At 45.3% G+C, this 26059-nt stretch overlaps 4 protein-coding genes across 4 annotated transcripts; all 4 read left to right on the forward strand.

The window, feature by feature from the left end:
* The first annotated feature begins 9305 nt into the window (after positions 1–9305).
* Positions 9306–14162, forward strand: LOC117393650 (glutathione S-transferase LANCL1-like). Its single transcript, XM_033991641.2, has 4 exons — positions 9306–10745; positions 11551–11727; positions 12275–12305; positions 14125–14162. Exons 1-4 carry the CDS (start codon positions 10521–10523, stop codon positions 14160–14162), a joined length of 471 nt encoding a protein of 156 aa, XP_033847532.2. The 5' UTR covers positions 9306–10520.
* Positions 13264–18125, forward strand: LOC117393649 (glutathione S-transferase LANCL1-like). The gene is made up of 4 exons (XM_033991640.2): positions 13264–14703; positions 15510–15686; positions 16238–16268; positions 18088–18125. Exons 1-4 carry the CDS (start codon positions 14479–14481, stop codon positions 18123–18125), a joined length of 471 nt encoding a protein of 156 aa, XP_033847531.2. The 5' UTR covers positions 13264–14478.
* Positions 17227–22079, forward strand: LOC117393651 (glutathione S-transferase LANCL1-like). The gene is made up of 4 exons (XM_033991643.2): positions 17227–18666; positions 19472–19648; positions 20192–20222; positions 22042–22079. Exons 1-4 carry the CDS (start codon positions 18442–18444, stop codon positions 22077–22079), a joined length of 471 nt encoding a protein of 156 aa, XP_033847534.2. The 5' UTR covers positions 17227–18441.
* Positions 21188–25576, forward strand: LOC117393648 (glutathione S-transferase LANCL1-like). The gene is made up of 4 exons (XM_033991639.2): positions 21188–22620; positions 23427–23603; positions 24617–24689; positions 25173–25576. Exons 1-4 carry the CDS (start codon positions 22396–22398, stop codon positions 25247–25249), a joined length of 552 nt encoding a protein of 183 aa, XP_033847530.1. The 5' UTR covers positions 21188–22395; the 3' UTR covers positions 25250–25576.
* The last annotated feature ends 483 nt before the right edge of the window (positions 25577–26059 follow it).

The following is a 26059-nucleotide window of genomic DNA, read 5'->3' on the forward strand; positions in this document are numbered from 1 at the left end:
ACCAGTTAGCAGCTTTCCACCCCTAATAATAATAATAATAATAATAATAATAATAATAATAATAATAATAATAATAATTTATTATTATTATTTTTTTTTTTAAATAAATAAATTCCAGGCCGTTGCCCCTTCCGCCAGTACATGCCCTCCAAACCCGCAAAATACGGCATCAAGCTATGGGCCGTGTGCGACGCGCGGTCCAGTTACGCGTGGAAAATGCAGGTGTACACCGGTAAACCTCGACAAGGAGCGCCCGCGGAGAAGAACCTGGCCACGCGAGTCGCGCTGGACCTCACCGAGGGACTGGGACCGGGCCGCACCGTGACGTGCGACAACTTTTTCACCTCGTTCGAGCTCGCCCGGAGGCTGTTCTTCGAGAGGGGACTCACCCTATTAGGTACGCTGCGCGCCAACAGGACGGAGGTCCCGCGCGAACTGGCCTGCCCGCCTACTACCCGGGGGAACGGCAGACGGGTCGGATCCTTCTCGTTCGCGTTCGCCACCGGGGAGGGGGGAGGCCCCTCGGTCGCCCTAATCTCCTATCTGGCCAAAAAGACCAGGAACGTGCTGATCCTCACCACGGTGCCGCAGCACCTGCGCGGAGAGCCGGGAGAAGAAGCGAGAGAGGGAGCGGGAGGAGGAGGAAGAGGAGGAAGAGGAGGAGCAGGAGGAGGAAGAGGAGGAAGAGGAGGAAGAGGAGGAAGAGGTGGACGAAGCCGAGAAAGAGACCGTAGTATTAGTGACGAACAAGAACAACAACAACAACAACAACAACACAAACCTGCTGCTGTGCTCCATTACAATCGTACCAAGGGAGGAGTGGACAACCTGGATAAAGTCACAGGTACGTACAGCTGCAGGAGAAAAACCTGCCGCTGGCCCATGGTCATCTTTCACAACATGATCGACGTGTCCGCGTACAACGCGTTCGTTCTCTGGAGAGAGCTGAACCCGACGTGGATGCCCGGCAAACGCAACAGACGCAGACTGTTCTTGGAGCAGCTGGGCAGGGCGCTCGTGGGTCCCAGCGTAATCAGGAGGAGTGCGGGCAGAGGGGAGAGGGGCCGCGGCGGCGGAGGAGGAGGAGGAGGAGGAGGAGGAGGAAGAAGAACCCGGGACCACGGCGACGGAGATGAGCAGGACGGAGAGGAGGAGGAGGAGGAGGAGGAGGAGGAGGACGGAGAGAACGAACCCGGGACGTACCCGCGTCCGAAATCGCGACACGCGCCTGTACCGGCGAAGAGGAAGAGGTGTCGAACGTGCCCCAGAAGCAAAGACATTAAAACTACAAATGTGTGCCGGGGGTGCGGTGTGCACGTGTGCGCAAAGTGCGCTCTATCCTTCTGCCCCCCTTGTGCTCCGGTCTGATTTTATATTATTTTATTTTATCTATTTTATTTTATTCATTTATTTGGATTTTGTTTTTTTATTTTTATTTTTATTTTTTTACATTTTTTTTTGTAGGTTTATGGTTCTCATCATTCATCCCTTTGTTTTGTTTTGTATCCACGCCCTCTAGTGGTATTAAAGGGGTTTAGCAAAAGATCAGATTTAACCTGGCTCAAATACCAAATAGCTGTGTTCTCTGGTTTATAGACTATGAATGTATCCATAAATAAATGAACTAAACAAAAAAAAAAACTACTTTTTTTTCATTACCTCTGTCTCTGTTATTACATTTTTAACAAGGTGTACACACACACACACCCCCACACACCCACACACACCCACACACACCCCCACACCCCCCCCCCCACACACACACCCCCACCCACGCACGCATATATATAAAGTAGCTATAATCTATTTTGCCTATTGATAGTCAAAGGGAAATGTTAATTCCTTACTCCATTCAATCTAAAGAAAAATAAAGGGCTGCAACGACTACACCTTGATTTTTCACGTTCTACAATAAATAATTAAAAATAACTTACGTAAATTACGTAACTTATATAACTTACCTAACGTACGTAACTTACTTAGAAAGGTATGCGAATGGCAGCGAATTGGGACAAGACCTAAGACTTTCCCCACCCAACCCCTCCGACGGGACGTCTCCCCCACACGCACGCACACACGCGCGCACGCACGCACACACACACACACACACACACACACACACACACACACCCACAGAGGAGACACACACACACAGAGAGAGAGAGAGAGAGAGAGAGGACACACACACAGAGAGAGAGAGAGAGAGAGGACACACACACAAACACACAAACACACACACACAACCCCAACCCTCCCACCACCACCCAGGGTTATTATATTTTTATTTATTTTAAAAAATATCCCATAGGACCCCCCACCCTCCCACCCCAACCCAACCCTCCACCTACCCTGTCATCCCTCCCAACCCCGCCCCCCCCCAGAGTCCTCCTCCATTTTGTATTTTTTTTATTTATTTTATTGTCATCAATGGGACTGGGGTCTCCACACACCCCCCTCACCCCCCCCCCCATCCTATCCCATAGGACCCCCCACCCTCCCACCCCAACTCAACCCTCCAACCTACCCTGTCATCCCTCCCAACCCCGCCGCCCAGAGTCCTCCTCCATTTTGTATTTTTTAAATTTATTTTATTGTCATCAATGGGATAACAATAATTGCCATCCCATCCCATAGGAATGGCAGCATAGGTTCATGCTGCGACTCGGGGGTCCTGGTAACCCCCCACCGCTAGGGGGGTCCTGGTGACCCCATCAAAGTCTTTCTCCGTTGATTTAGTTATTTTTTTCCATAAATGGACTTGTGGGGTCTCCGGGACCCCCGGCGCTCCACTATAGGTTCATGCTGCGACTCGGGGGGTCCTGGTAACCCCCCCACCGCTAGGGGGGTCCTGGTGACCCCATCAAAGTCTTTCTCCGTTGATTTAGTTATTTTATTTTATTTTTTTTCCACAAACGGACTTGTGGGGTCTCCGGGACCCCCGGCGCTCCACTATAGGTTCATGCTGCGACTCGGGGGTCCTGGTAACCCCCTTGGGGAGCACAAGGGTTAAAAACAGCCATACATAAAGTGTATAAAATCCTGCTTTTTGGGTTGGTTGTTTAGACAGTAGAATTATAGAATGTAGTGGTGTATGTGCATTCACACTGATGGAGCCATTATGTGTTTATGATAATTCCAATACTTTTAACTGGATTTGGACCGTAGAGAAGTTTTTCGCCCATACTGGACTAGCTCATTGCGTAACCTTTGGCAACCATTCCATGGTTGCCAAAGGTTACGCAACATTCAAATAATAACAACATAATGTTGCTATGCACAACATATGCACAACATTCGAATTCTTCGCCATTTCGCTCTTGTCCCCGAGAGAGAAGCCACGCACTTGTTCTCCGCAGACTAAGCTAACGGCTAATAGCAGCTAAACTAGCTCCACCGCAGCCTCACGCAGCTTTGTTTTTGTTCCCACAGCACTTGAACTTCATCAGCCTTCAAGTTCAGCAGCACTTGAACACCACCAGCCTTCAAGTTCAACTGTGGCATGGTAAAGAAAATCTGTCTTTTTAAAAAGCATTTGCGATGATTATTAGCATAAATAACAACGTTAGCTATAAGGCTACTTTCAGTATTTACTACTTCTACTTGGTATCAGTAATTTTGACAAAGTAGCACTAACTAGCTGAAACACTGAAAACAGAAATATAAATGGAAAATATAAATGTATACTTCTATAGGTTCTATAGGCTCCATGGTTAAATATTAAAAGGCCAAACTTTGAACATGGTTTAATAAAGTTCAGTAGCATGTTCATATTTAAATATATTGTTTGCTAAGGCCATATTTGGCCCAAACACTGATTTTATACTAAAGATACTTGTACTATAGTTGTACAAAAAGAATGAATCCTCCATGTATATATATATATATATATGTTTTTAATAAATTAAAGGGGTTTTCTTTGTAAATATATCATTAGAAGACTAAATCTTTGAAGGTACAGTTGCCAGTTTCTTCTAATAAATCTGCTCAATAGTTGGTGAACTTACAACAACCCAGAGTATTTTATTTAATGTTGCTTACTGAAAAGAAGTGTTGTGTTTTATTGAATTTTATTGAATTTGGAGTGGATCAACACAAAGTGGCCAAATGTTCGATTCGAGTATTGATTGCAGTAACATTGATCAGCTTATTCATGATTTAGAAACTACAATACATTTACAACACTAACCAAATAAAACATGAACAATGCACACAGATAATAAAATAAGCATCCTGTTGCACTACATTTGTTTTTTGAAAAATAACCCCGATTGCCCAGGTCTTTGAAAACTTGGAGATGCGGTGTATTATTCTTTTGATTGCTGTTTATCCACCTTCCAGCCACAAACTCCTGTAGTGAGATTTTGAAAAAGACCTTAATTAGTTTGTCATTTAGATACTGTCTTTTAGCATACATTTAATGTTGATTTTCTTCTGTCCAACAGGGCGGCAGGAAGAGGAAGAGGTCTCCGGCGCCTGCCCCTCGGACCACTCGTGCCCGCCGCGGTGACCCTTCAGCAAGGGGCAGCTCTCAACCCTCCTCTTCCGCTCCGGTAGGCCTGGTCACACTTGCCCTTTGCTCTTTTTATAATGTTGTTATAAAGACAGTAGTATTCACCTGTGTGTTCTGATGTTCCAGCTCCAGAGACCGGACAGCCCTGGGCCCTCCTCCACTGGGACGCCCGCAGCTCCTCAGCTGGTAAGCTTCATGCATTTAACTAAAATCTATCTCTTGGTGGTTTAGAATGTTTGTGGGAATTTTAAGATGTTTTTATCCCTTTTACATTTTTACCTCTTTTAAACCAAACTTAAACTTTTGCAGGCTGCCAGCAGCAGACGCCCTCTGCCTCGGCAGACTGGTCCTTCTGCTCATGTGCAGGTGAGTTTGACCTGTCTTAAATATTCAGTGACAATTAACTGCATGAAATGTCAAATGGCTCATGCTCTTTTTCTTGATTCCCAGCCTGCTGAGAGCCGCAGCCCTGCGCTCTCCACCTCTGGCTCCTCTGTACCCCCTCACCCTGGTGCTCAGGTAAGTCTAATGTTTCTCCGAATGATACATTGTGCCGTTGTTACATTGTGTTTGACATATGTCTTGTTTGAGCAGCCTGGAGGCCGACAGCTGCTCCCTCTCTGGGTCCATGTTTGGGACGAGTCCCTGTTCTGGGAGGTATGCAGGACCCTACACTAGAATACTGTTGATCACATGTAACACGGACACAATACTCTAAACTTTAGAGTATTGGGTCCGTGTTAGACTTTAGATTGTAAAGTGACTGTGCTCTCTTTCAGCTTTTGGGGACTATGCTTCCCAACCTGCACCACATGGACCAGGAGGTTTGGATGTACGTCTCTGGCTCAGACTCCATGCTGGTGACTACCCCCTGGACGTCTGCCTCCACTGTCCGTGAGGTTGAGGAGACCCTGGAGACCTGGCATTTCAGCTACTGGCCCTACGGCAGCGAGCTGTAAGTCCCTACGCTGTGGGGTTTAACCATTCTCTTGTTGTTTTATAATGACAGGTACAGGTAGATATTGTCACAAGTTCTCAGGTGAGTAGTACTGTGTCTTTTTACTTGATAATGCCATTTTGAGTTTAAGGTTTGTAACATAGCAGGAAGAGAACATGCTTGGACTCTGCAGCACTCACCGTGATGGTCCGAATACCTGCTTCTGCCCACACTGTATCCAGTGACCTTTTGGGACTGCATTGGGTCCTGTCTCATGGAATGGTGAAGCTCTAGGATGCCAGTTTACAGAATGCATGCATTCACAACGTACAGATGTCACAGCACTTTAAATGGATGATCAATGGAAAAAGAAAACCAGAGGGTTGCATGGATAAAGTCAAATGGTGGTGCCTCAGGTAGAAGCAAATCCCACATGAAAACACAGTGTAATTCACTGAACCAAGACTAAACTAGGTCTAAAACAGGACTAAACCAGGACTGAACTGAGGATAAACCAGGACGAAATCAGGACTGAACCAGGGCTAAACAAGGACAGGAAATTGACTCTTGTGAGTTTTACGTTATGTTATAATGTTGTTACCTCCTCAAAAACATTCCGGGAGTTGTGTCTTGTTTCATCTGCACATGTTTGAATAATCCTTTATTATTAGTCTATATCTCCAAAGCTCAGAATGCAGTTCCACCTTTTGATGTCATGAAACGGTAGTTTTCCAGTTAATGGCTACCTTTTACCTTTTGTTCAGTAGAGATTGGCCTGAAAACACCAAAAGGACTCAAGTGAAGGTGTATGGAGTTTAAAAACACAGTAGAGCTTTTCCTGTATTACCACATGACATGACAAGGATTTTTTTCTGTTTGAGAAAAGAACTCAGCCTAAATATGCAGAGTTTGTGAGTTAAACATGTGTGAATGAAACAAAACACAACTCCACGTCTGTTTTTGATGAGGAAACATTGTAACATAAATCAGAAAATAGTGTAATATGGGCCCTTTATTCACTTTAGAAACTATTAAAAACAAGGACAGTTTATGTTTATTCAATTAAATTTTAGGAATTCAACAATAATACTACAAACAGATCTGTGTGTAGCTTGAATATGATATTTGTTTCTCACTGGACACTGCCCCCTGTCTGTCAGCCCGGGTTGGTGTCTTCGGTGGAGCAGTTGCACAGACTGGTGAAGCCCAGCGTAGACTATGTGTGCGGCCTTAAGTTCCCCTCTGGAAACTACCCTCCCTGTGTGGGGGACGAGCGGGACCTGCTGGTGCACTGGTGTCACGGATCTCCGGGGGTCGTCTACATGCTGCTGCAGGCCTACAAGGTAATAGAGAAAGTACTACACAGAATACTTCACAAAGTACCATTACAAAATCTATTGTCAGGTTGATTTTAAAGTGCTACCCAAGATACTTTTACTCTTAAGAGGCTCTGTAACATTCTACCTTAAGTATAGAAAGAGGTGATTCAGTAGACAGGCTAACAGTGCTCTCTTGTGGTCGAATCAAGTCATATCTGTTGTGTTTTTGAACAGTTTTTATTATTAAGGTTAATTGTAACATTTTCTTGAGTCGACTATGGAAGAAAAGATTTCAGAGGTGGTCATCAAGTAGTTGCGGTTGTCATCCAAATATTCAGTGTAATATAGACGACTGTGCTGACATTAAAATAAAATAAAAAATAATACTTTTTGAATTTTTTTTTAATTATTTTTTTTCTGGGATAGAGCATATTAATAAGCATTTAACTGTAAATCTGGCAGAGGTTGTTTTTCCTGGACAGATGTGGAGTTTTTATTAAAGTAATGAAATAATTATTATGAAAATCAAACGTATGACTTTTTTACCAATTCTATTTTATTATCATTATTATGTTATTTATTTATTTAATCAAAATTTAAATCATAAATTAAAAAGTCGCAAGTGAAGAAAAATGCTCCAAACTGTTCTAATTGACCCTTTTTCAATTAAAGAGCAAAATTTGTTTCATATTTTAATGTTCTCTTCCAAATTTGGTGACTAACTTTACATTTACATTCACGTTAATTTAAAAATCAGATATCAGGTAAATATTAGTCCGAATGAGCAGTGATCCGGACTTTAGCTGGTCTGTCTTTTCCTCTCTCTGCAGGTGTTTGGAGGCCCTGGATACCTGGAGGACGCTCTGCAGTGTGGGGAGGTGGTGTGGAGGTACGGCCTGCTCAAGAAGGGCTACGGCCTTTGCCACGGAGCCGCCGGGAACGCCTACACTTTCCTGTCCCTGTACCGGCACACGGGGGACCCCAAGCACCTGTACCGCGCCTGCATGGTGAGACCACACTCGCCAACCTACAAACTAACCCAACTAAAATAACTCGACCAACTAACACTAAACCAAGTACATGTAGCACTCCTGCATGGTGAGAGCAGACTTAACAACCTACTAACTAACCCTAACCCGACTAAAGCTAACCCCAAGCACCTGTACTGCGCCAAAGATTTACCCCCTAAAGCTCAGTCTCATAATGGAATGATAATCTCTCCCTCTTCTCTTTTCTCCCCTATCTCTTCTCTCTTTCTCTCTCTTGTCTCTTCTCTCCCTCTCTCTGTTCTCTCTCTTCCTTCTCTCTCTCTTCTTTCTTCACCCTCTCTTCTCTTCCCTCTTTCTCGTCTCTTTCCATCCTCTCGCTCTCTCCCTTTGTCTCTCTCTCTCTTTTTCTCCCTCTCTGGGCACCTCTTTTTAACTCTCTCTCCTCCTTTCTCCATGTCTCTTACCTGTTACTTCTCTTATTCCCTCTGCCATCCATGTATATATATATATATATATGTTTTTAATAAATTAAAGGGGTTTTCTTTGTAAATATATCATTAGAGAAGCCCCCCATGGAAAGAAAAAGATCAAGGCCAGTTACGTCGCCCGGACTGGCGTTACTGGGGCCCCACCCTGGAGCCAGGCCTGGGGTGGGTGCTCGCCAGCGAGCGCCTGGTGGCCGGGCCTTTCCCCACGGGGCCCGGTCGGGCCCAGCCCGAAGGAACGACGTGGGGCCGTCCTCCCGTGGACCCACCACCTGCGGGAGGAGCCATGCGGGGCGGGTGCAAAGAGATCCGGGCGGCAGTCGAAGGCGGGGACCTCGACGACTGGATCTCCGGACATGGAGACTAGCTCTGGGGACGTGGAACGTCACCTCGCTGGGGGGGAAGGAGCCTGAGCTTGTGCGGGAGGTTGAGCGTTACCGGCTAGATATAGTCGGCCTCACCTCCACGCACAGCTCGGGCTCTGGAACCCAACTTCTTGAGAGGGGTTGGACTCTCCATTTCTCTGGCGTTGCCCGCGGGGAGCGGCGGCGAGCTGGTGTGGGCTTGCTCATTGCCCCACAGCTCAGCCGCTGCGTGTTGGGGTTCACTCCGGTGAACGAGAGGGTCGCGTCCCTGCGCCTTCGGGTCAGGGACAGGTCTCTCACTGTTGTGTCGGCCTACGGGCCAAACAGCAGTGCAGAGTACCCGGCCTTCTTGGAGTCCTTGGGAGGGGTACTAGACAGTGCACCAACCGGGGACTCCGTTGTTCTCCTGGGGGACGACAGTGACACTTGGAGGGGCGTGATTGGGAGGAACGGCCTCCCCGATCTGAACCCGAGCGGTGTTTTGTTATTGGACTTCTGTGCTAGTCACAGCTTGTCCATAACAAACACCATGTTCGAGCACAAGGGTGTCCATCGGTGCACATGGCACCAGGACACTCTAGGTCGGAGGTCGATGATCGACTTTGTTGTCGTGTCATCTGACCTCCGACCGCGTGTCTTGGACACTCGGGTGAAGAGAGGGGCTGAGCTGTCAACTGATCACCACCTGGTGGTGAGTTGGATCCGCTGGCGGAGGAGGAAGCCGGACAGACCTGGACGTCTGCCTCCACTGTCCGTGAGGTTGAGGAGACCCTGGAGACCTGGCATTTCAGCTACTGGCCCTACGGCAGCGAACTGTAAGTCCCTACGCTGTGGGGTTTAACCATTCTCTTGTTGTTTTATAATGACAGGTACAGGTAGATATTGTCACAAGTTCTCAGGTGAGTAGTACTGTGTCTTTTTACTTGATAATGCCATTTTGAGTTTAAGGTTTGTAACATAGCAGGAAGAGAACATGCTTGGACTCTGCAGCACTCACCGTGATGGTCCGAATACCTGCTTCTGCCCACACTGTATCCAGTGACCTTTTGGGACTGCATTGGGTCCTGTCTCATGGAATGGTGAAGCTCTAGGATGCCAGTTTACAGAATGCATGCATTCACAACGTACAGATGTCACAGCACTTTAAATGGATGATCAATGGAAAAAGAAAACCAGAGGGTTGCATGGATAAAGTCAAATGGTGGTGCCTCAGGTAGAAGCAAATCCCACATGAAAACACAGTGTAATTCACTGAACCAAGACTAAACTAGGTCTAAAACAGGACTAAACCAGGACTGAACTGAGGATAAACCAGGACGAAATCAGGACTGAACCAGGGCTAAACAAGGACAGGAAATTGACTCTTGTGAGTTTTACGTTATGTTATAATGTTGTTACCTCCTCAAAAACATTCCGGGAGTTGTGTCTTGTTTCATCTGCACATGTTTGAATAATCCTTTATTATTAGTCTATATCTCCAAAGCTCAGAATGCAGTTCCACCTTTTGATGTCATGAAACGGTAGTTTTCCAGTTAATGGCTACCTTTTACCTTTTGTTCAGTAGAGATTGGCCTGAAAACACCAAAAGGACTCAAGTGAAGGTGTATGGAGTTTAAAAACACAGTAGAGCTTTTCCTGTATTACCACATGACATGACAAGGATTTTTTTCTGTTTGAGAAAAGAACTCAGCCTAAATATGCAGAGTTTGTGAGTTAAACATGTGTGAATGAAACAAAACACAACTCCACGTCTGTTTTTGATGAGGAAACATTGTAACATAAATCAGAAAATAGTGTAATATGGGCCCTTTATTCACTTTAGAAACTATTAAAAACAAGGACAGTTTATGTTTATTCAATTAAATTTTAGGAATTCAACAATAATACTACAAACAGATCTGTGTGTAGCTTGAATATGATATTTGTTTCTCACTGGACACTGCCCCCTGTCTGTCAGCCCGGGTTGGTGTCTTCAGTGGAGCAGTTGCACAGACTGGTGAAGCCCAGCGTAGACTATGTGTGCGGCCTTAAGTTCCCCTCTGGAAACTACCCTCCCTGTGTGGGGGACGAGCGGGACCTGCTGGTGCACTGGTGTCACGGATCTCCGGGGGTCGTCTACATGCTGCTGCAGGCCTACAAGGTAATAGAGAAAGTACTACACAGAATACTTCACAAAGTACCATTACAAAATCTATTGTCAGGTTGATTTTAAAGTGCTACCCAAGATACTTTTACTCTTAAGAGGCTCTGTAACATTCTACCTTAAGTATAGAAAGAGGTGATTCAGTAGACAGGCTAACAGTGCTCTCTTGTGGTCGAATCAAGTCATATCTGTTGTGTTTTTGAACAGTTTTTATTATTAAGGTTAATTGTAACATTTTCTTGAGTCGACTATGGAAGAAAAGATTTCAGAGGTGGTCATCAAGTAGTTGCGGTTGTCATCCAAATATTCAGTGTAATATAGACGACTGTGCTGACATTAAAATAAAATAAAAAATAATACTTTTTGAATTTTTTTTTAATTATTTTTTTCTGGGATAGAGCATATTAATAAGCATTTAACTGTAAATCTGGCAGAGGTTGTTTTTCCTGGACAGATGTGGAGTTTTTATTAAAGTAATGAAATAATTATTATGAAAATCAAACGTATGACTTTTTTACCAATTCTATTTTATTATCATTATTATGTTATTTATTTATTTAATCAAAATTTAAATCATAAATTAAAAAGTCGCAAGTGAAGAAAAATGCTCCAAACTGTTCTAATTGACCCTTTTTCAATTAAAGAGCAAAATTTGTTTCATATTTTAATGTTCTCTTCCAAATTTGGTGACTAACTTTACATTTACATTCACGTTAATTTAAAAATCAGATATCAGGTAAATATTAGTCCGAATGAGCAGTGATCCGGACTTTAGCTGGTCTGTCTTTTCCTCTCTCTGCAGGTGTTTGGAGGCCCTGGATACCTGGAGGACGCTCTGCAGTGTGGGGAGGTGGTGTGGAGGTACGGCCTGCTCAAGAAGGGCTACGGCCTTTGCCACGGAGCCGCCGGGAACGCCTACACTTTCCTGTCCCTGTACCGGCACACGGGGGACCCCAAGCACCTGTACCGCGCCTGCATGGTGAGACCACACTCGCCAACCTACAAACTAACCCAACTAAAATAACTCGACCAACTAACACTAAACCAAGTACATGTAGCACTCCTGCATGGTGAGAGCAGACTTAACAACCTACTAACTAACCCTAACCCGACTAAAGCTAACCCCAAGCACCTGTACTGCGCCAAAGATTTACCCCCTAAAGCTCAGTCTCATAATGGAATGATAATCTCTCCCTCTTCTCTTTTCTCCCCTATCTCTTCTCTCTTTCTCTCTCTTGTCTCTTCTCTCCCTCTCTCTGTTCTCTCTCTTCCTTCTCTCTCTCTTCTTTCTTCACCCTCTCTTCTCTTCCCTCTTTCTCGTCTCTTTCCATCCTCTCGCTCTCTCCCTTTGTCTCTCTCTCTCTTTTTCTCCCTCTCTGGGCACCTCTTTTTAACTCTCTCTCCTCCTTTCTCCATGTCTCTTACCTGTTACTTCTCTTATTCCCTCTGCCATCCATGTATATATATATATATATATATATGTTTTTAATAAATTAAAGGGGTTTTCTTTGTAAATATATCATTAGAGAAGCCCCCCATGGAAAGAAAAAGATCAAGGCCAGTTACGTCGCCCGGACTGGCGTTACTGGGGCCCCACCCTGGAGCCAGGCCTGGGGTGGGTGCTCGCCAGCGAGCGCCTGGTGGCCGGGCCTTTCCCCACGGGGCCCGGTCGGGCCCAGCCCGAAGGAACGACGTGGGGCCGTCCTCCCGTGGACCCACCACCTGCGGGAGGAGCCATGCGGGGCGGGTGCAAAGAGATCCGGGCGGCAGTCGAAGGCGGGGACCTCGACGACTGGATCTCCGGACATGGAGACTAGCTCTGGGGACGTGGAACGTCACCTCGCTGGGGGGGAAGGAGCCTGAGCTTGTGCGGGAGGTTGAGCGTTACCGGCTAGATATAGTCGGCCTCACCTCCACGCACAGCTCGGGCTCTGGAACCCAACTTCTTGAGAGGGGTTGGACTCTCCATTTCTCTGGCGTTGCCCGCGGGGAGCGGCGGCGAGCTGGTGTGGGCTTGCTCATTGCCCCACAGCTCAGCCGCTGCGTGTTGGGGTTCACTCCGGTGAACGAGAGGGTCGCGTCCCTGCGCCTTCGGGTCAGGGACAGGTCTCTCACTGTTGTGTCGGCCTACGGGCCAAACAGCAGTGCAGAGTACCCGGCCTTCTTGGAGTCCTTGGGAGGGGTACTAGACAGTGCACCAACCGGGGACTCCGTTGTTCTCCTGGGGGACGACAGTGACACTTGGAGGGGCGTGATTGGGAGGAACGGCCTCCCCGATCTGAACCCGAGCGGTGTTTTGTTATTGGACTTCTGTGCTAGTCACAGCTTGTCCATAACAAACACCATGTTCGAGCACAAGGGTGTCCATCGGTGCACATGGCACCAGGACACTCTAGGTCGGAGGTCGATGATCGACTTTGTTGTCGTGTCATCTGACCTCCGACCGCGTGTCTTGGACACTCGGGTGAAGAGAGGGGCTGAGCTGTCAACTGATCACCACCTGGTGGTGAGTTGGATCCGCTGGCGGAGGAGGAAGCCGGACAGACCTGGACGTCTGCCTCCACTGTCCGTGAGGTTGAGGAGACCCTGGAGACCTGGCATTTCAGCTACTGGCCCTACGGCAGCGAACTGTAAGTCCCTACGCTGTGGGGTTTAACCATTCTCTTGTTGTTTTATAATGACAGGTACAGGTAGATATTGTCACAAGTTCTCAGGTGAGTAGTACTGTGTCTTTTTACTTGATAATGCCATTTTGAGTTTAAGGTTTGTAACATAGCAGGAAGAGAACATGCTTGGACTCTGCAGCACTCACCGTGATGGTCCGAATACCTGCTTCTGCCCACACTGTATCCAGTGACCTTTTGGGACTGCATTGGGTCCTGTCTCATGGAATGGTGAAGCTCTAGGATGCCAGTTTACAGAATGCATGCATTCACAACGTACAGATGTCACAGCACTTTAAATGGATGATCAATGGAAAAAGAAAACCAGAGGGTTGCATGGATAAAGTCAAATGGTGGTGCCTCAGGTAGAAGCAAATCCCACATGAAAACACAGTGTAATTCACTGAACCAAGACTAAACTAGGTCTAAAACAGGACTAAACCAGGACTGAACTGAGGATAAACCAGGACGAAATCAGGACTGAACCAGGGCTAAACAAGGACAGGAAATTGACTCTTGTGAGTTTTACGTTATGTTATAATGTTGTTACCTCCTCAAAAACATTCCGGGAGTTGTGTCTTGTTTCATCTGCACATGTTTGAATAATCCTTTATTATTAGTCTATATCTCCAAAGCTCAGAATGCAGTTCCACCTTTTGATGTCATGAAACGGTAGTTTTCCAGTTAATGGCTACCTTTTACCTTTTGTTCAGTAGAGATTGGCCTGAAAACACCAAAAGGACTCAAGTGAAGGTGTATGGAGTTTAAAAACACAGTAGAGCTTTTCCTGTATTACCACATGACATGACAAGGATTTTTTTCTGTTTGAGAAAAGAACTCAGCCTAAATATGCAGAGTTTGTGAGTTAAACATGTGTGAATGAAACAAAACACAACTCCACGTCTGTTTTTGATGAGGAAACATTGTAACATAAATCAGAAAATAGTGTAATATGGGCCCTTTATTCACTTTAGAAACTATTAAAAACAAGGACAGTTTATGTTTATTCAATTAAATTTTAGGAATTCAACAATAATACTACAAACAGATCTGTGTGTAGCTTGAATATGATATTTGTTTCTCACTGGACACTGCCCCCTGTCTGTCAGCCCGGGTTGGTGTCTTCAGTGGAGCAGTTGCACAGACTGGTGAAGCCCAGCGTAGACTATGTGTGCGGCCTTAAGTTCCCCTCTGGAAACTACCCTCCCTGTGTGGGGGACGAGCGGGACCTGCTGGTGCACTGGTGTCACGGATCTCCGGGGGTCGTCTACATGCTGCTGCAGGCCTACAAGGTAATAGAGAAAGTACTACACAGAATACTTCACAAAGTACCATTACAAAATCTATTGTCAGGTTGATTTTAAAGTGCTACCCAAGATACTTTTACTCTTAAGAGGCTCTGTAACATTCTACCTTAAGTATAGAAAGAGGTGATTCAGTAGACAGGCTAACAGTGCTCTCTTGTGGTCGAATCAAGTCATATCTGTTGTGTTTTTGAACAGTTTTTATTATTAAGGTTAATTGTAACATTTTCTTGAGTCGACTATGGAAGAAAAGATTTCAGAGGTGGTCATCAAGTAGTTGCGGTTGTCATCCAAATATTCAGTGTAATATAGACGACTGTGCTGACATTAAAATAAAATAAAAAATAATACTTTTTGAATTTTTTTTTAATTATTTTTTTTCTGGGATAGAGCATATTAATAAGCATTTAACTGTAAATCTGGCAGAGGTTGTTTTTCCTGGACAGATGTGGAGTTTTTATTAAAGTAATGAAATAATTATTATGAAAATCAAACGTATGACTTTTTTACCAATTCTATTTTATTATCATTATTATGTTATTTATTTATTTAATCAAAATTTAAATCATAAATTAAAAAGTCGCAAGTGAAGAAAAATGCTCCAAACTGTTCTAATTGACCCTTTTTCAATTAAAGAGCAAAATTTGTTTCATATTTTAATGTTCTCTTCCAAATTTGGTGACTAACTTTACATTTACATTCACGTTAATTTAAAAATCAGATATCAGGTAAATATTAGTCCGAATGAGCAGTGATCCGGACTTTAGCTGGTCTGTCTTTTCCTCTCTCTGCAGGTGTTTGGAGGCCCTGGATACCTGGAGGACGCTCTGCAGTGTGGGGAGGTGGTGTGGAGGTACGGCCTGCTCAAGAAGGGCTACGGCCTTTGCCACGGAGCCGCCGGGAACGCCTACACTTTCCTGTCCCTGTACCGGCACACGGGGGACCCCAAGCACCTGTACCGCGCCTGCATGGTGAGACCACACTCGCCAACCTACAAACTAACCCAACTAAAATAACTCGACCAACTAACACTAAACCAAGTACATGTAGCACTCCTGCATGGTGAGAGCAGACTTAACAACCTACTAACTAACCCTAACCCGACTAAAGCTAACCCCAAGCACCTGTACTGCGCCAAAGATTTACCCCCTAAAGCTCAGTCTCATAATGGAATGATAATCTCTCCCTCTTCTCTTTTCTCCCCTATCTCTTCTCTCTTTCTCTCTCTTGTCTCTTCTCTCCCTCTCTCTGTTCTCTCTCTTCCTTCTCTCTCTCTTCTTTCTTCACCCTCTCTTCTCTTCCCTCTTTCTCGTCTCTTTCCATCCTCTCGCTCTCTCCCTTTGTCTCTCTCTCTCTTTTTCTCCCTCTCTGGGCACCTCTTTTTAACTCTCTCTCCTCCTTTCTCCATGTCTCTTACCTGTTACTTCTCTTATTCCCTCTGCCATCCATGTATATATATATATATATATATATATATGTTTTTAATAAATTAAAGGGGTTTTCTTTGTAAATATATCATTAGAGAAGCCCCCCATGGAAAGAAAAAGATCAAGGCCAGTTACGTCGCCCGGACTGGCGTTACTGGGGCCCCACCCTGGAGCCAGGCCTGGGGTGGGTGCTCGCCAGCGAGCGCCTGGTGGCCGGGCCTTTCCCCACGGGGCCCGGTCGGGCCCAGCCCGAAGGAACGACGTGGGGCCGTCCTCCCGTGGACCCACCACCTGCGGGAGGAGCCATGCGGGGCGGGTGCAAAGAGATCCGGGCGGCAGTCGAAGGCAGGGACCTCGACGACTGGATCTCCGGACATGGAGACTAGCTCTGGGGACGTGGAACGTCACCTCGCTGGGGGGGAAGGAGCCTGAGCTTGTGCGGGAGGTTGAGCGTTACCGGCTAGATATAGTCGGCCTCACCTCCACGCACAGCTCGGGCTCTGGAACCCAACTTCTTGAGAGGGGTTGGACTCTCCATTTCTCTGGCGTTGCCCGCGGGGAGCGGCGGCGAGCTGGTGTGGGCTTGCTCATTGCCCCACAGCTCAGCCGCTGCGTGTTGGGGTTCACTCCGGTGAACGAGAGGGTCGCGTCCCTGCGCCTTCGGGTCAGGGACAGGTCTCTCACTGTTGTGTCGGCCTACGGGCCAAACAGCAGTGCAGAGTACCCGGCCTTCTTGGAGTCCTTGGGAGGGGTACTAGACAGTGCACCAACCGGGGACTCCGTTGTTCTCCTGGGGGACGACAGTGACACTTGGAGGGGCGTGATTGGGAGGAACGGCCTCCCCGATCTGAACCCGAGCGGTGTTTTGTTATTGGACTTCTGTGCTAGTCACAGCTTGTCCATAACAAACACCATGTTCGAGCACAAGGGTGTCCATCGGTGCACATGGCACCAGGACACTCTAGGTCGGAGGTCGATGATCGACTTTGTTGTCGTGTCATCTGACCTCCGACCGCGTGTCTTGGACACTCGGGTGAAGAGAGGGGCTGAGCTGTCAACTGATCACCACCTGGTGGTGAGTTGGATCCGCTGGCGGAGGAGGAAGCCGGACAGACCTGGACGTCTGCCTCCACTGTCCGTGAGGTTGAGGAGACCCTGGAGACCTGGCATTTCAGCTACTGGCCCTACGGCAGCGAACTGTAAGTCCCTACGCTGTGGGGTTTAACCATTCTCTTGTTGTTTTATAATGACAGGTACAGGTAGATATTGTCACAAGTTCTCAGGTGAGTAGTACTGTGTCTTTTTACTTGATAATGCCATTTTGAGTTTAAGGTTTGTAACATAGCAGGAAGAGAACATGCTTGGACTCTGCAGCACTCACCGTGATGGTCCGAATACCTGCTTCTGCCCACACTGTATCCAGTGACCTTTTGGGACTGCATTGGGTCCTGTCTCATGGAATGGTGAAGCTCTAGGATGCCAGTTTACAGAATGCATGCATTCACAACGTACAGATGTCACAGCACTTTAAATGGATGATCAATGGAAAAAGAAAACCAGAGGGTTGCATGGATAAAGTCAAATGGTGGTGCCTCAGGTAGAAGCAAATCCCACATGAAAACACAGTGTAATTCACTGAACCAAGACTAAACTAGGTCTAAAACAGGACTAAACCAGGACTGAACTGAGGATAAACCAGGACGAAATCAGGACTGAACCAGGGCTAAACAAGGACAGGAAATTGACTCTTGTGAGTTTTACGTTATGTTATAATGTTGTTACCTCCTCAAAAACATTCCGGGAGTTGTGTCTTGTTTCATCTGCACATGTTTGAATAATCCTTTATTATTAGTCTATATCTCCAAAGCTCAGAATGCAGTTCCACCTTTTGATGTCATGAAACGGTAGTTTTCCAGTTAATGGCTACCTTTTACCTTTTGTTCAGTAGAGATTGGCCTGAAAACACCAAAAGGACTCAAGTGAAGGTGTATGGAGTTTAAAAACACAGTAGAGCTTTTCCTGTATTACCACATGACATGACAAGGATTTTTTTCTGTTTGAGAAAAGAACTCAGCCTAAATATGCAGAGTTTGTGAGTTAAACATGTGTGAATGAAACAAAACACAACTCCACGTCTGTTTTTGATGAGGAAACATTGTAACATAAATCAGAAAATAGTGTAATATGGGCCCTTTATTCACTTTAGAAACTATTAAAAACAAGGACAGTTTATGTTTATTCAATTAAATTTTAGGAATTCAACAATAATACTACAAACAGATCTGTGTGTAGCTTGAATATGATATTTGTTTCTCACTGGACACTGCCCCCTGTCTGTCAGCCCGGGTTGGTGTCTTCAGTGGAGCAGTTGCACAGACTGGTGAAGCCCAGCGTAGACTATGTGTGCGGCCTTAAGTTCCCCTCTGGAAACTACCCTCCCTGTGTGGGGGACGAGCGGGACCTGCTGGTGCACTGGTGTCACGGATCTCCGGGGGTCGTCTACATGCTGCTGCAGGCCTACAAGGTAATAGAGAAAGTACTACACAGAATACTTCACAAAGTACCATTACAAAATCTATTGTCAGGTTGATTTTAAAGTGCTACCCAAGATACTTTTACTCTTAAGAGGCTCTGTAACATTCTACCTTAAGTATAGAAAGAGGTGATTCAGTAGACAGGCTAACAGTGCTCTCTTGTGGTCGAATCAAGTCATATCTGTTGTGTTTTTGAACAGTTTTTATTATTAAGGTTAATTGTAACATTTTCTTGAGTCGACTATGGAAGAAAAGATTTCAGAGGTGGTCATCAAGTAGTTGCGGTTGTCATCCAAATATTCAGTGTAATATAGACGACTGTGCTGACATTAAAATAAAATAAAAAATAATACTTTTTGAATTTTTTTTTAATTATTTTTTTCTGGGATAGAGCATATTAATAAGCATTTAACTGTAAATCTGGCAGAGGTTGTTTTTCCTGGACAGATGTGGAGTTTTTATTAAAGTAATGAAATAATTATTATGAAAATCAAACGTATGACTTTTTTACCAATTCTATTTTATTATCATTATTATGTTATTTATTTATTTAATCAAAATTTAAATCATAAATTAAAAAGTCGCAAGTGAAGAAAAATGCTCCAAACTGTTCTAATTGACCCTTTTTCAATTAAAGAGCAAAATTTGTTTCATATTTTAATGTTCTCTTCCAAATTTGGTGACTAACTTTACATTTACATTCACGTTAATTTAAAAATCAGATATCAGGTAAATATTAGTCCGAATGAGCAGTGATCCGGACTTTAGCTGGTCTGTCTTTTCCTCTCTCTGCAGGTGTTTGGAGGCCCTGGATACCTGGAGGACGCTCTGCAGTGTGGGGAGGTGGTGTGGAGGTACGGCCTGCTCAAGAAGGGCTACGGCCTTTGCCACGGAGCCGCCGGGAACGCCTACACTTTCCTGTCCCTGTACCGGCACACGGGGGACCCCAAGCACCTGTACCGCGCCTGCATGGTGAGACCACACTCGCCAACCTACAAACTAACCCAACTAAAATAACTCGACCAACTAACACTAAACCAAGTACATGTAGCACTCCTGCATGGTGAGAGCAGACTTAACAACCTACTAACTAACCCTAACCCGACTAAAGCTAACCCCAAGCACCTGTACTGCGCCAAAGATTTACCCCCTAAAGCTCAGTCTCATAATGGAATGATAATCTCTCCCTCTTCTCTTTTCTCCCCTATCTCTTCTCTCTTTCTCTCTCTTGTCTCTTCTCTCCCTCTCTCTGTTCTCTCTCTTCCTTCTCTCTCTCTTCTTTCTTCACCCTCTCTTCTCTTCCCTCTTTCTCGTCTCTTTCCATCCTCTCGCTCTCTCCCTTTGTCTCTCTCTCTCTTTTTCTCCCTCTCTGGGCACCTCTTTTTAACTCTCTCTCCTCCTTTCTCCATGTCTCTTACCTGTTACTTCTCTTATTCCCTCTGCCATCCATGTATATATATATATATATATGTTTTTAATAAATTAAAGGGGTTTTCTTTGTAAATATATCATTAGAGAAGCCCCCCATGGAAAGAAAAAGATCAAGGCCAGTTACGTCGCCCGGACTGGCGTTACTGGGGCCCCACCCTGGAGCCAGGCCTGGGGTGGGTGCTCGCCAGCGAGCGCCTGGTGGCCGGGCCTTTCCCCACGGGGCCCGGTCGGGCCCAGCCCGAAGGAACGACGTGGGGCCGTCCTCCCGTGGACCCACCACCTGCGGGAGGAGCCATGCGGGGCGGGTGCAAAGAGATCCGGGCGGCAGTCGAAGGCAGGGACCTCGACGACTGGATCTCCGGACATGGAGACTAGCTCTGGGGACGTGGAACGTCACCTCGCTGGGGGGGAAGGAGCCTGAGCTTGTGCGGGAGGTTGAGCGTTACCGGCTAGATATAGTCGGCCTCACCTCCACGCACAGCTCGGGCTCTGGAACCCAACTTCTTGAGAGGGGTTGGACTCTCCATTTCTCTGGCGTTGCCCGCGGGGAGCGGCGGCGAGCTGGTGTGGGCTTGCTCATTGCCCCACAGCTCAGCCGCTGCGTGTTGGGGTTCACTCCGGTGAACGAGAGGGTCGCGTCCCTGCGCCTTCGGGTCAGGGACAGGTCTCTCACTGTTGTGTCGGCCTACGGGCCAAACAGCAGTGCAGAGTACCCGGCCTTCTTGGAGTCCTTGGGAGGGGTACTAGACAGTGCACCAACCGGGGACTCCGTTGTTCTCCTGGGGGACGACAGTGACACTTGGAGGGGCGTGATTGGGAGGAACGGCCTCCCCGATCTGAACCCGAGCGGTGTTTTGTTATTGGACTTCTGTGCTAGTCACAGCTTGTCCATAACAAACACCATGTTCGAGCACAAGGGTGTCCATCGGTGCACATGGCACCAGGACACTCTAGGTCGGAGGTCGATGATCGACTTTGTTGTCGTGTCATCTGACCTCCGACCGCGTGTCTTGGACACTCGGGTGAAGAGAGGGGCTGAGCTGTCAACTGATCACCACCTGGTGGTGAGTTGGATCCGCTGGCGGAGGAGGAAGCCGGACAGACCTGGACGTCTGCCTCCACTGTCCGTGAGGTTGAGGAGACCCTGGAGACCTGGCATTTCAGCTACTGGCCCTACGGCAGCGAACTGTAAGTCCCTACGCTGTGGGGTTTAACCATTCTCTTGTTGTTTTATAATGACAGGTACAGGTAGATATTGTCACAAGTTCTCAGGTGAGTAGTACTGTGTCTTTTTACTTGATAATGCCATTTTGAGTTTAAGGTTTGTAACATAGCAGGAAGAGAACATGCTTGGACTCTGCAGCACTCACCGTGATGGTCCGAATACCTGCTTCTGCCCACACTGTATCCAGTGACCTTTTGGGACTGCATTGGGTCCTGTCTCATGGAATGGTGAAGCTCTAGGATGCCAGTTTACAGAATGCATGCATTCACAACGTACAGATGTCACAGCACTTTAAATGGATGATCAATGGAAAAAGAAAACCAGAGGGTTGCATGGATAAAGTCAAATGGTGGTGCCTCAGGTAGAAGCAAATCCCACATGAAAACACAGTGTAATTCACTGAACCAAGACTAAACTAGGTCTAAAACAGGACTAAACCAGGACTGAACTGAGGATAAACCAGGACGAAATCAGGACTGAACCAGGGCTAAACAAGGACAGGAAATTGACTCTTGTGAGTTTTACGTTATGTTATAATGTTGTTACCTCCTCAAAAACATTCCGGGAGTTGTGTCTTGTTTCATCTGCACATGTTTGAATAATCCTTTATTATTAGTCTATATCTCCAAAGCTCAGAATGCAGTTCCACCTTTTGATGTCATGAAACGGTAGTTTTCCAGTTAATGGCTACCTTTTACCTTTTGTTCAGTAGAGATTGGCCTGAAAACACCAAAAGGACTCAAGTGAAGGTGTATGGAGTTTAAAAACACAGTAGAGCTTTTCCTGTATTACCACATGACATGACAAGGATTTTTTTCTGTTTGAGAAAAGAACTCAGCCTAAATATGCAGAGTTTGTGAGTTAAACATGTGTGAATGAAACAAAACACAACTCCACGTCTGTTTTTGATGAGGAAACATTGTAACATAAATCAGAAAATAGTGTAATATGGGCCCTTTATTCACTTTAGAAACTATTAAAAACAAGGACAGTTTATGTTTATTCAATTAAATTTTAGGAATTCAACAATAATACTACAAACAGATCTGTGTGTAGCTTGAATATGATATTTGTTTCTCACTGGACACTGCCCCCTGTCTGTCAGCCCGGGTTGGTGTCTTCAGTGGAGCAGTTGCACAGACTGGTGAAGCCCAGCGTAGACTATGTGTGCGGCCTTAAGTTCCCCTCTGGAAACTACCCTCCCTGTGTGGGGGACGAGCGGGACCTGCTGGTGCACTGGTGTCACGGATCTCCGGGGGTCGTCTACATGCTGCTGCAGGCCTACAAGGTAATAGAGAAAGTACTACACAGAATACTTCACAAAGTACCATTACAAAATCTATTGTCAGGTTGATTTTAAAGTGCTACCCAAGATACTTTTACTCTTAAGAGGCTCTGTAACATTCTACCTTAAGTATAGAAAGAGGTGATTCAGTAGACAGGCTAACAGTGCTCTCTTGTGGTCGAATCAAGTCATATCTGTTGTGTTTTTGAACAGTTTTTATTATTAAGGTTAATTGTAACATTTTCTTGAGTCGACTATGGAAGAAAAGATTTCAGAGGTGGTCATCAAGTAGTTGCGGTTGTCATCCAAATATTCAGTGTAATATAGACGACTGTGCTGACATTAAAATAAAATAAAAAATAATACTTTTTGAATTTTTTTTTAATTATTTTTTTTCTGGGATAGAGCATATTAATAAGCATTTAACTGTAAATCTGGCAGAGGTTGTTTTTCCTGGACAGATGTGGAGTTTTTATTAAAGTAATGAAATAATTATTATGAAAATCAAACGTATGACTTTTTTACCAATTCTATTTTATTATCATTATTATGTTATTTATTTATTTAATCAAAATTTAAATCATAAATTAAAAAGTCGCAAGTGAAGAAAAATGCTCCAAACTGTTCTAATTGACCCTTTTTCAATTAAAGAGCAAAATTTGTTTCATATTTTAATGTTCTCTTCCAAATTTGGTGACTAACTTTACATTTACATTCACGTTAATTTAAAAATCAGATATCAGGTAAATATTAGTCCGAATGAGCAGTGATCCGGACTTTAGCTGGTCTGTCTTTTCCTCTCTCTGCAGGTGTTTGGAGGCCCTGGATACCTGGAGGACGCTCTGCAGTGTGGGGAGGTGGTGTGGAGGTACGGCCTGCTCAAGAAGGGCTACGGCCTTTGCCACGGAGCCGCCGGGAACGCCTACACTTTCCTGTCCCTGTACCGGCACACGGGGGACCCCAAGCACCTGTACCGCGCCTGCATGGTGAGACCACACTCGCCAACCTACAAACTAACCCAACTAAAATAACTCGACCAACTAACACTAAACCAAGTACATGTAGCACTCCTGCATGGTGAGAGCAGACTTAACAACCTACTAACTAACCCTAACCCGACTAAAGCTAACCCCAAGCACCTGTACTGCGCCAAAGATTTACCCCCTAAAGCTCAGTCTCATAATGGAATGATAATCTCTCCCTCTTCTCTTTTCTCCCCTATCTCTTCTCTCTTTCTCTCTCTTGTCTCTTCTCTCCCTCTCTCTTTTCTCTCTCTTCTTTCTTCTCCCTCTCTTCTCTTCCCTCTTTTTTGTCTCTTTCCATCCTCTCGCTCTCTCCCTTTGTCTCTCTCTCTTTTTCTCCCTCTCTGGGCACCTCTTTTTAACTCTCTCTCCTCCTTTCTCCATGTCTCTTACCTGTTACTTCTCTTATTCCCTCTGCCATCTTCCCTCTCTCCCTCCCTCCCTCTCGCTCACTGCTGTCTCTATCCCTCTTTTTTAATTTCTCTTTCCCTCCCTCATCCTATCTATTTTTATCTCTCTCTCTCCTGTCTTTCCCTCTCTCCCTGTCTTTCTCCATCTCTTTCCCTGTCTCTCTCTCTCCCTCTCTGTCTGTCTCTTTCCCTGTCTCTCGTCGTCTCTCTCCATCTCTCTCTCCGTCTCTCTCCCTGTCTCTCTCCGTCTCTTTCCCCTCTCTCTGTCCGTCTCTCTCCCTGTCTCTCTCCGTCTCTTTCCCCGTCTCTCCCTCTCTCTCGCCGTCTCTTTCCCTGTCTCTCTCTCCTCTCTCCGTCTCTTTCCCTGTTTCTCTCCGTCTCTTTCCCTGTCTCTCTCCATCTCTCTCTCCCTCTCTCTCTCTTTCCCTGTCGCTCTCCGTTTCTCTCCCTCTGTCTCTTTCCCTGTCTCTCACCCTCTCTCTTTGTCTCTCTCTCCCTGGCTCTCACCCCTATCTCTTTCCCTGTCCCCTTATCTCTTTCACTCTCTCCCTCCTTCTCTCTCTACAGTTCGCAGACTGGTGCATGAACTATGGCAGACACGGTTGTCGCACACCTGACACGCCGTTCTCCCTGTTTGAAGGTAACACATTTTCAACATGGCCGCCTCTTACCCAATCCTGGTATTATTCACGTCCCAGCCACAGACCTCCACCTTTTTTAGTATCAAACCAGCCGTGTATTGGAGACGAGTGGGAAAATTCCACTGATAATTGTTGCATTGTACAATTTAAAATATTAAAGTATGTATTAACCTCCCCAAACTGAGAGCTAGTGCAGCCTGTGCAGCTCAGTGTGAACTCTGGAGGTTCTGAGCTTTCACATGAGACGTGTCCAGAAACTGAGAATGAGAAAACTTGTATGTGTCTCTATCTGCAGTACCTTTTTTACTACATGATACTTACAGTTCCTTTAAATGTTCAACACTGTTATTACCACAAACAATCCTCAGTTAAATAATCAATTACATATATGAATAATAAATCCAATAATAATAAGAATAATAATTGTTAAAATCTATATAATCTTGTAAACTCAACCTGTTATGCTTTTTATTCCCTCCTAGGTATGGCCGGTACCATCTACTTCCTGGCTGACCTCCTGCAGCCAATGAGAGCAAAGTTCCCTGCATTTGAGGTGTAAATTGTTAGTTAGACCGACCCGACAATATGGACTGAACTACCATACAGTTATACTTATACTCATGTCAGTTAAAATATTCTACTGAAATACTTTGGTTTGGGCTGATGCTTTATTGTATGTGCCATGTACCTGCTTGTACTTCTCAAATGGGTATTATTACTAATACTAGTACTACTATTACTACGACAGCAAACTCAAAAATGTACTTCAAAAGTGCATGTATGTGTGTATACTTGGTAATTGTTGTAAATAGGTGAAATTCTAGTTTGGGCATGTTTTATGTGGATGAAAACATATATGAATGATACGTTTTGGTTATGAAACTCTATAGCACAAGTTTAAGTTATTGTATTTTGCACAGTCTAAGCAGTAAACTAGACTTTGTAAAGCTGGTAATGTGTCGTTTTGGTCTGGTTAAGAAATGTCTAGGTAGCAAGCAACACAACGGATGACACTGGATACAAAGTTGAGACTGAACCTTCACTGTTTTGAAGGTTCAGGTTCAGTTGTTTTTTTTCCCCAAATTTTTTAGAATATTGTTTTATTATGTATCCATGTGTAGCCTCTAAAAACATGGCTGTGTAATTTTTCTGATTGAGTGTCTGCTGCCTGCCAGTCTTTAAGGCAGGGGTCACCATGGTCACTTCGTCATACAAAAGGCTACCAGTTTGATAGGTTCTGCTGAAATAACAAATTTGCTCAGTTTGCCTTTAGTAATACATTATTAATAATGATTAATGATAATCATCTATTTGAAGACACTTATAACATTAATGATTTCTCACAATCGACAATGGCAGCAACTTTATT

Source organism: Periophthalmus magnuspinnatus, unplaced genomic scaffold, assembly GCF_009829125.3.
Source record: "Periophthalmus magnuspinnatus isolate fPerMag1 unplaced genomic scaffold, fPerMag1.2.pri scaffold_73_arrow_ctg1, whole genome shotgun sequence".
In the NCBI taxonomy this organism is placed as follows: Eukaryota; Metazoa; Chordata; class Actinopteri; order Gobiiformes; family Gobiidae; genus Periophthalmus; species Periophthalmus magnuspinnatus.